This window comes from Egretta garzetta, unplaced genomic scaffold (assembly GCF_000687185.1).
Source record: "Egretta garzetta isolate BGI_Z169 unplaced genomic scaffold, ASM68718v1 scaffold732, whole genome shotgun sequence".
In the NCBI taxonomy this organism is placed as follows: domain Eukaryota; kingdom Metazoa; phylum Chordata; class Aves; order Pelecaniformes; family Ardeidae; genus Egretta; species Egretta garzetta.
Window position 1 is genome coordinate 355,192 of NW_009259029.1, and position 10,576 is coordinate 365,767.

At 49.1% G+C, this 10,576-nt stretch overlaps 1 protein-coding gene across 5 annotated transcripts in view; it reads left to right on the top strand.

Annotated features, from left to right (window-relative positions):
- The window catches only part of NDUFA10 (NADH:ubiquinone oxidoreductase subunit A10), a 57,709-nt gene that overhangs the window by 37,196 nt on the left and 9,937 nt on the right, over nucleotides 1-10,576 (top strand). The window contains exon 10 of one of the 5 annotated variants that reach the window (XM_009634678.2): nucleotides 2,521-4,594. The exons of the other annotated variants lie outside the window; for them this stretch is intronic. Within the exon in view, the coding sequence (XP_009632973.1) occupies nucleotides 2,521-2,589 (69 nt within the window). The 3' untranslated portion in view covers nucleotides 2,590-4,594. Of the gene's footprint in view, nucleotides 1-2,520; nucleotides 4,595-10,576 lie in introns of those variants that run through there. 5 annotated transcript variants of the gene reach the window in all.

A 10,576-nucleotide genomic window follows, 5' to 3' on the forward strand; every position in this document is an offset into this window, starting at 1 on the left:
TTCAAATAAAAAAACAAAACAAAAAAACCCACCACCCGCCGCCTCCTCAAAACAATAGGCTTCATCCTGGACCAAATAGCCAGTTTTGTGGCCCAAGAATAGGTTTCATCAAGATGAGTATAGATTTCATCAAGACTGGGTCTTGCTTCTCTGCAGGGGCAGCTGTCTCAAACAGGATACCCTTACAGGTTTTGTTTTGTTTTGCTTTTTTTGAAAGGAAAAATCATCAGGACAAGTCAGGGGTCCTGTGTGAAACCAGTGTGTTTGTGGAGATGAGCAGATGATCTGTGCTTAATTATTTGTAAAGGCTACCAGCGGATAGCTTATTTTTAAAGGAAGGTTTTAATAACGGCATCTTTGCTTCAGACTTTCTCACAAAACTCATTTACTTTTTCACGGTGGCTTGCTTCTCGATTCCAGTATTGTATCTCAAAGACGAACGCTGTGTTCTGTCTCTTTTTTTCATTCCTGGAGATAGGAAGAGAGGTTCTGGAGATAGATCTGCTTTTGGAGCTAGGACCTAACCATCTCTGATGTTTCAGGTCGTGGTGTGTACTTTCCGAGGGGAACTGCTTTAACACCTGAGACTCAAATGTTGAAACTTATCTACATACGTTTCCTCTGTAGGATCACTCAGTTCAGAGTAATTGCCAAAGTAGCTGCTTTATGCACGGATCCTGTCGCTGGCAGGTTTTGTTCCCATGGCTTAGTTATCTACCGGGTACAGAGCCTGGTTTATGTTTATTCAGGCTGAAACTGCCCTAAAAATTTGTGTTGCTTTTGCGAAGCAAGTTGGTAGGAGATGATTTTGATGACAGCATTGTTGCCACACTTGTGGTGAGTCTTCTGTCACATAAGCATGCCTTTGCTGACCCGAGGCAGCCTGCTTGGCCCAGAGGAGGGCTTTCCTCGCCTACAGAGAGAGCGCATTCTCTGTGTAAGGGGAGTTTGCTATTTTGACCACACTGGCAGGCTTTCTCTTGTAGTCCCGTGTGCTGTGTCTGTAATCCTTTAAAATGGCTGCTACTTAAACAGCCTCCTTCCCCAAATCTTTAAAGCTGAAGGTAGAACAGCTTGGCCACTGAATTTTTGTGTCTGTAATGCTGCCTGAGTGCTTTTGCAATGTGGCTGTATACGGCAGCAGGCTGGGAGGGCCAGGCTTGGCTTTCCATCCAGGTGCATGATCTGCATAGCTGTGTGTGTCCTCTTCCTCCTGAACTCTTGTGTGAGGCTTTGGTTGTGGGACATCTGGTTGGCTAGATGGACTACGAGGAAGGGGGTTGTGTGCTTCCATGTCTCATGTCCTTTCACAGACTTGGAGGTAACAGCTCCTCATCTCTAGGTCTAGACACAACTCCTTGAACTCCAAAATGCCAAGACTCTGTTCAGGCTCCAGCTATTCACATCCACTTGCTCCCATCTCTGTGATAATTTGCTTTCCCTCCCTGGTGAGGGTGCAGACCCGCCAGCTTTCCTAGTACTCTGATGTCCCCCTCCCAGCGCTCCAGTCCATCCAGCCTTTCTCTCTGCAATGCATTTCTTGGTTCGCTAGGCTTGAACTGCTCCTTGTGTGATGCTCTGGTGACATGTACAACCAGCCCAAGCTCTTGAGATGCTGTCAGAAGGAAAGGCTTACTGCTGCGGTCCCCAGTTCTCTGCCATCTCACGTACAGCAATGTGTAACAAACTGTATGGAGTGGCAACTTTGTGCAGCAGCACTGTGGTTCCCCAAGCCCTGGTTTGGGAACCATGGGTATAGAAAGGTTGGTCAGGCTAACCTGCGTGTCCAGCCTGCCCAGGCAGAGGCTGCTCCCAATAGCATTAAGGGTCTGTGCAAAAGAGTTGCAGCCTGAAAGGTCAGTGAGGTTCAGACGCAGCATTGTTTTGGTCCCAGGGTACCAGCGAAATATGGGTACAGGGTTCGAGAAACTTCAGTTTTTCCAGCAAGTAGTGGTTTCTGGCTTTGCTTATGAAGACAGGCAGATACTGCTTTTGCCTTAATGAAGTTAAGTTCAGCTCTTGGAGGCTAAATGTGCAATTTCATTCAAATGGCATAATTTAATGTAGTAATTAACTTGGTATTTCATGCATGAAATATTTCATGTATTTAATAATAATGTCCCTATTTTGGCATGAGATTCTACTGATGGATTCAATTCCTCTATTATACATGCTAAAATTAGAGGGGTCATCTCTTACTAAAACTGGGCACATGGGTGTGTAGGGGAGAACAATTGGATGAGTTGAGGTGGAACGTGCTGTTGTGCTGTTGACATATTGGCCTAGATTTTTTGTATACTATGGCATAGTGGTTTTTGTGGACTCCCCCTCCACCTGCACAGCTCAAATTTTTCAGAGGGACTGATTTTTCTACAAGTGTTAGTCATTGATGTAAAAAAAAAAATAATAAATTCACATTGTACTTCTGTGGATACCACAAGGCACTTCATAAAGAATCTAAAAATTTCTGCGAAGAGTGAGAAGAGAAATGTTTCTGACCGAACTTTCTGCTTTCTCTAGCTTCCTGGTCGCAATTTTAGGCAAGGCTACAATGCTGAGGTTGGTGACAAGTGGATCTGGCTGAAATGAGATGTGCCTCCTTTTGGAGCCCTAACCGCGATGGACCACAGTGCTTGAGTGAAGAAGTGAAGTTCAGTGAGCTTGCTCTGCATCATCTGCGTAGCACGACGAAAATGCTGGTTAAATCATCTTCCAGCTACAGCATAAGAGAATAGACTCCTAGAAAGAAGAACAGACAAGAATAAAGTGATTTGCCTGATGAATTCAGGGTGCTTTGTCTTTGGATGTTGGGTTAGTCAATGTGTGATAGCAAAGTGATCTGGTATTACAGGGGCAGACTTAAGATCAGTGCTGAACTTTCTCTTCATCAAGACTGTGGCATATTATTACACAGGATTATTGTTGTTTTCCTGAATCAAGAGAAATTAAACCTGTATCCTCCTGGCTCTCACAAAGTTAATTCCTTCCTCTGTCATGCATGCCATTTTATTAGTTTCACTAGAAGACTGTACATGCTAAAAAAACGTGCCTGCATCATGTTCTGAAAGCCTCTTACTGGACATCAGCATCAAAGCAGGCAAGCATAAAAAAGCTCATGGAGAGAAGGGAATAAGTGTTGATCTCAATTTAAACAGCAAAATATATGTGCTTAAAAGTATAAAACAATATTCAAAATAATTGCCAGCAGTTGTACTCATAGCTTCTTCCTTTGCATGGGTGCTATAGATCAAAATGTTTGTTGGGTATAAAAGACAAATGTAATTATTATTTTTGCAAGTCCCCAAAAGTCCAAGTTGGAGCTCTTTTTAAAGAAGTGATTCATTTGGTATTAGTTAGTCACACCAATGAGGCACCTTGGCATTGGTTCAAGCAATACTGTCCAGATTTAGTCTGCAGTAATTCTGCATTTCCAGCAAGGGACTAACTACTTCAATCACCCAGCAAAAGTGCTGCCAGGCATTCCAGTATTCAGGGCAATACCTTTGAATTAAGTAGCCAAGTCTTGCCCGTGCCCCTTCCCGTATCAAAACTAGGATGAAAAGACTCCGTTAACAAGAGCCTTGGGGGCCTGGTTAGATACTGAAATAAATGAGCAGTGGGATAGAAACGTGGCTCTTCTCACTGATCTCTTAGCTCTTTGTTTCCATGGTTTATGGCTTCATAGAGTTTCACCTCTGGTCGCAAAAGGACTGACTCTGCTTTGGTGCCACTGTGCCACCCTGCGCTAATGCAGGCAGTGGCTTCGCAGTGACGGGCAAGTGCTGGGGTGCAAGGCCAGCACAGCTCCTTGGACTTGTGCGAAAATGGAGCAGGACTGCTGTAGTCAGTCCTGTGAGGCTGTGCGGTTGTGGGGTTTTTTTTTTTAACTGTTGCAAGATTTTTGTGTGTTTTTGCCTTCCAGAGGCTGGTTATCAGGGCAGTGGACCCATGCATGCTGCAGCTCAACAGCGTGCTTCCTTACCCCGTGTCTCCTCCAGGAAGGTGCATCTTGGTGCTCTCATGCCCAAGGAACGGCCAGCCTGAGCCACTGTTGTCTTCTGCGTGATGACCTCCCGAGCAATTAGTGTTAGCTTTTCTTTACCTGTCCGGAGTGCCATCTTGCAGCAGTCAGTAATGTGCGTGGAGATGAAAAGAACATCTGCTGTGGTTTTAGGCTCCCTTTGGAGCAGTCCAGATCTGTTTTTACAGGCGTCCTCTGTCTCAGTGTTGCTGTGTTCTCCAGGTGCCGTAATGCACTCGACAATCTGCACGCAACTTGATGTTGGATCTCCTAGAAAGGCGTTTTGTGCTGTGAGTAGTGCTGATGAAGCTGTTGTGTTCAACCTTGCCATAGTGGGGCACAGTGGGGTGCAGAGAATTTCTGAGAGCCTTCCCTGCCTGCTCCAGCAGCACGCTGGGAGCTGCGCTGAGCTTTGGATGTAAAGGAGTTTAATTCCAGTCAGGAAAAGCAGTGTTGGCTTGTATGGCAAGCAGCATGGTATGACAAAATACATGTTGAGCATACTTTTTTATCCCAGTTTTAACTCTGCTTTAAAAGTAAAACTGTTTATAAACTAAATCTGTGAAGGAAATAACTTTCTCTCCCCTTGCTGTAGGAAGGAGCGTTAGCTGTGTTTTTCTCTTCCCTCCTTCCCACTCCGACACCTCAAAAAAACATCTCTTAGCAAACCAGCTGTAAAGTTTTTGGCTTTTGAAGACTGTGCTGTGCCAGTTGGATGAATTTATTTCCATTTCTTTGTTAGATTGGAAAAGATAAAATGGCTCACGGCTTCTCCATGGTTCTGTGTAGGTGCGCATGTGATATCATCTGCAGTCTGTCCTCTTACCCCGAGTTCCCATTGCCTGTGTTAACACATGGGGAAGTTTGCCTCTTGCCTGTCGTGGCCCACGCTTGACTCTGCCTGCTTTACAAAGGCAGATTCCCCGGGAGCGGTGGTGTTACACTTGCAGCCATCGGCCACCTTTTATGAGCAGAACCACCGGCCTTCCCGATGGCTGCAGCTGGTCAGTCCAGTAGTCCAGTGACTAACTCCTCCATTGCACAGGAGAGATGAAAGGAAAGAAGAGGTGGGGTGGGTGGGAATGGGTCCTGCCCACCAAAACAAAGGCTTGACATGCTGCAGCCTCAGATGAGGTTGTGAAGTTTGCGTCTCAACCTCAGGAGCCTGTGATTTCATGCCAACACCTGTCCCACTCTAAAAACTTGGCTTACCGTGTTTCAGATTTGGTCTCTTAATCACCCCCCTCTGGCCTTCGCTGTGGTTGACTGGTGAGTGTTCCTGCTTTCCTAGTGTGTCCATTAATAGCTCCCTCGTCAGCTGGGGGACAGCTGAAACCATCCGGTGTGTGACAAGGTCAGCCTCTCTGCTGAAGGCACCTGCATTGCATCTGAGCCTCCTTGTGCTTTGCACTTCAGCTTGAGGTATTGACTCCTCTCCTGCCCACCTTGGGCTCTTCAGCGGTGACATTTGGCCCAGGGCTACAATTAAGAGATCCAGTGACTTTCTTCTTCCCCTTACTCCTTCAAGGTGTAACTTTCATGTTTTAATAGCGGAGAGGTTCGGATGTTAACCATGCTGCTTCAGTTCTGTGAAAGGGAAGAGCTGCTGCAGTGAAAGAGAAGGATGTGCGTTGCTGTGCCCCCACCACAGGCAAAGACTGAAATGAATCCCTTCTGTGGAAGAGGTTGCGGAGCAAGTGTAATTTAGGTGCACACCAAATTCCAGCTGGCTTCGGTTGCTGTTTACAAAAGACTGGGCAAAATGAATCATTTGTGCAAAAGTTAGTGGAAGCAACCAGAGCAGAGGGGAGGTGGGATGGTACACCGTAACCTGATGGGCTCTTCTCCAGAAATGTGCCTGCTCAGGTTTAGCGTAAACTGAGCATTTATGGAGAACCTCAAAAGCCATCTGCATTAAAGGAGGCCTGGGAGGAAAAGGAGGTCCAAAGGTCAATGAAAAGGATTGATGCTTCCATATGTTCCTGTCCTGTTGACTTGCCTGTGATCTTGGGCAAGCTTCTCAGAGGTGCATGGCCCATGGCATCCACGTTGGTCAAAACAGCCCGTCTGACAGCCTTGCTTCCTATGGCCCTGCTTAGCTTGTATGCAAAATGAATGTTTTAAAAACACTGGTTGAAAGACGGGATAGGCGTTCAAAATTGTGTTCTCTGATGCTTCCTCAGGGCTGAAGGGAGGTATGGTCTATGTTTCCCTGGCAGAAAGGCACAGCTCTGCGGTCCCAGCTTGTCTTTCTGCCGCACTGGTGAGAAGGTGCCATGTCTCAGTCTCGCTGCAGTGATGAGCAAAGCCTTGGCTACCCAGGAGACTGCTTTGCTCCAGTTTTGGTGTCACGGGTTGGGGATAATCCATCACGCTAGAGAAAGGCGCTCATGCTAGAGAGCTTTCCTGAGAAAGGGAAACTATTTTCCCCTTGTAGTCACTCAGCAAGAAGCCTTTAATTTGCTCCGCCCCTTTTAACCTTGATAAAGAGGGCAGCATTCTTTATGTAGCTGCTGCTCAGATAGCGTCATTGCGTGAGCATCACAGGTGGCAGGATGGCACGAAACTTGCAGGTTTTGCTCCGATTCCCAGCTTTAAGTCTTTATTTGCCAAATACATATTCACAGCAAGATCAAAACAAGCGCGTTGCCTGCCGCTGCTGTGTAATTCCTCTGCAGGCGCTGGAACATAGCCTACCCCCACCCTCCCAAACAAAAACTCCAGGTACAAATGATACCTAGATCTTGCCTGCCTGAGAAACCTTCGTCTCATTCCTCCACCTGCTTGTGGATCAGCAGTTCACGGAGCTTGACCTGGAGACACAATCCCAGACAGTGGTGCTGCATGGGGGATCAAGGCTGCGCCCACTGGTTGCTGTGCGGGCTGCTGCGCCTACAGGAGAGCCTTCCCGGCCCTCGGATGCGTCTCCACACACAGACGTCAGGTGGAGACACATGAGCGTGTGGCCAAGGTGGATCTGGCTGGGTGTGGGGTTGCAGGCATGCCAAATGGGAGTGTGCTACTCCCAGATGTGGGCTTAAAGTTGTGACATAGCGAGGGTTTTGGTTTCTCTGGGTTCCTCATCTCGCTGCAGGTGCCCTCCTTTCAATGGTCATGGGGAGCCAGCTTTTTGGGGGGACAAGGTTGTGCTGCATTATGGAGCCAGAGTAGCACAGCAATGCCACTCTGTATTTCGAGATATGGGATAGAAGCGTGATTTCTTGAGCCACTGATGTACAGGTTTGCTCTTTTCTGGGTCCTCTTCTTGCTTACAAGAAGGCTTGTCCAAACAGATTGCTACTTTGTGTGGAAGCTTATTTCCTTTCTGGGAATCAAATTCTTTCATAAAAAGCTCACACTCACACAGTAGAGTTTCTGTTGTATGAAGGGAGTTGATATGTACAAAAAAAAATGCACAAAACAGTGCTAAGGTAAGTAGGCATGACCTACTGGGGCTGTGCTTTCAATGAGAACCAAAGCCACCGCAGTCTGAGAGGTCTTACACATCCCTGCTGACTTCTCCCTAGGGTGCTCGCTTTGAGCACCAGCGAGAAAGAGATACTTCAGCTCCACAGAGCACAAGGGAGGTGAGGGACTAAACTGGAGTGAGGCATCAGAGCTGATGGTCTAATTGCTGCCTCCTGATCACGGTCTGGGTTGTGCTAGGTTGTAAATTGGCAATACAGACCAACCACCAGTCCCCAGGCAGGACTAAGGGAGATGAGCAGGCCCTTCTGGCTTTGTCCAGTGTATTAATTAGAGATGGGATCCTTGCTGCTTGCAACAGTTCCCCATGAAGGACCATGAAAGGTCATTGCTGTGTTGGGCTAGATTGGTGCCGTGTTACTCTCCAGGTGGTGATGGAGAGCAGTGGGATGGAGATGGTGTGTTCAATTTTGTGAGTAAGGCTTCCTCACGTGTGCCGGCCTGTCTGACAGCTCTCTGCTGACCTGCACGTATCAGCAGGCATCTCTGAGAAGAGTAGCTCCCAAATCCTGTCAGCGGCTTTCAGACCCTGCCACCAGTTCCATGGATAACCCTGAGTTTTCCCTGTGCAGAGCAAGCTCAGGTTGGCAAGTCCTGGGGCTGCTCCTACGTAAGCTTCTGGTTCTCATGAGGTGTTCATGTCCTAAGGCTGTTGAAGGTGAGTGGTGTGGGCTCTTCCCAGGAAACGTTTTGGCGGCTCTTTGCTTTGAGACATGGCTGGCTTGCTGTATCTCCCAGCCAGGAGCTCAGCGGGAGGGCTGCTTCCCAGCCCTCTGCAGGCTGGTTTTCTTGGGTATGGGGAGATGGAGGCGGGTAAAGTGAGTTGCCTGGAGCCACACAGCAAATCTGGGATTGCAGCAGACACAGAGCGTCAGTCTCTGACCGACTGGTCCCATGCTTCCGTGGCACAACTGCTCCCTCTTCTAGCCATGGTGATTGCCACCCCATGGACTCAACATCCATTGCTGGAGTCTCTGTGGGTCTGTTTTTCCCCTTGGTGTCTGTCTGCATGCAGCATTTTGGCAAGGAGACGTGTTTAACTGGACAACTTATCCGCTGCCTCAAAGAGCTTGATATTAAACATGCTCCGCTGGCAGGAGCTTTTGCGAGCTGTGGAGGCAGTGAAGGGAAAATGACTTTGATACCCAATAAACCTTTTGCCTATGTGCTCAGATCTGGGTTGTGATGCTGATGGGTCACAAGCGGTTGCCTCACGCTGGTGTTTCCTGGCACAGCTCTGAGTACACAAACCTGCCTGCATCCTCCCCATCCTCTGATTTGTACCCCCTGCACTGTTTAATGTAGCAGTGCTGGGGACATCACGATCAGATCTCCGCCGGTACAGGGGAGCTTGGTAAGCAAGTCTACCTATTGCAGAGCCTCCAGTATACCAGTCTTGCTGGTTTCCAGTAGGATGCAGAGGGCTTTCCCAGCACATCCTATGAGGTGGCAATGCAGCCTGTTCCTCTATGCAGCACTGGAGGATGATGGCAGCGAGCATGGGGCTTCAGCCTGCCTGGGGGCAGTTGAGCTTCCAACAAGGGCCTGCAGACTGCTGTGGGGTAGGCTGGGGCAGCCAAGGCTCTGAGGATGCAGGAAGGGCACTTCAACTCTGCGCTTTTAACTCTGCTTTGGCTGCTGACATTAAGAACAACCCTGGGATTTCCCATCCTCCTGGCTTTGAGGTGCCCTGTATCATGTGGTGGCTGTGGTGATCCTTGGGCCAGCCCTGTCCCTTGCATGGGCTACACAGGTTCTTTTTGCAAGTGCTTTGGCTGCTGCATCCACAAGCCTGGTGTTCCCTGTTGCCTTATTCCATGTCATCTCCAAGCAGGGCAACAGAAGAAAGTGCCCAAGTGGCATCAGGGCAAGAGGGGCACAGAGCATCTTCTCTAGGGAGACCAGCAAGTGGGGCAACTCTTGTTCATCTGACTGCTGGCCCACATGCACTTGCCTGCCTTACAGATCCTGCTCCAGCTTGAGCTTCAGGCAGGACAAGGCTTCTGATCCTCATCCTTCTCAGCAGACTTTCCAGGCCCTGTAGAGGATGGATGGAGACACCTGCAATGCCCTTGGCCAGGGTGCTCAAGCTCTTGCTCAAGAATCGGGTGAGCAAAGAGCTCATCTGGCCAACTGCTGACAGGCACGCTGGACTGCGGCCAGGGGACTTCCCAGGATGATCGCCAGGCAAGACAGCAGCATTACTTACGGACCATGTAGAGCATCCACCTGTGTAAGTGCCCTGTGCGTTGGTGGCAAGGAGATGCCTGAATTCCAAACAGGAGTTGAGATCAAAGCATGGGGCTAGAGGCTGCATGGGCCTCCCTAGGGAAAGCATGAGGGACTGGAAGACCTGGAATGGGTTGGGGAGTTACTGAACACCCCGGCCACCACCCAGCTCAAAGGCTGTGCACAGCAGGTGCCCCCATGAGCAGCCCCCATGCTCCCTCACCCCCTTCTCCCAGGCTCTGGTGGGTGGTGCATCCCATTACCTGCCTCTCCCATGTTTAAGCAGGACGTTATCTGGTGATCAGAAAGCACTTGGGTCCAAATCTCAAACAGAGCAGCGTTTCACAGCAGCCGGGCCAAGGGGAGTGAAGTAATATTAAAGTGTGATATTTCATTGCTGTGTAATTAACTTCAGCTGCTTTCGAGCTGAAGCAAATTACCCTCAAAGACCGTTTTTGTACCAGGGAGAACTTTGAACTGTGTTACCAGCCCTTTTGTTGTCTAGGAGGGGAGCAGCCCAGCCGGAGCAGGGAGGCTGCTCCTTCTGTCTGTGGCTGCAGCTCTGTGTGTGGTTTTAGGCGCGATAGCGGGGCCCAAACCAGCCCAGTTCCCACTGAGGGTGGGTGTGCCAGCTGCGGTGCCCAGCCTCCAGTGTAAACAAAGGCAGAGGTTGTTTGCTGTGACTGTAATTAACCCCTAAAAGGGAGAGCCGGAGGCATGGGTAACCATCGCAGCATCCCAGGAGAGCCTTCTGCTCCCCCCAGGTGTCTTCTCTGCTCAGATATATCCCGACGTGCCCCTGAGATGTTGGGCTTGCAGGCGGGGAGGGCGCGCTCCCCC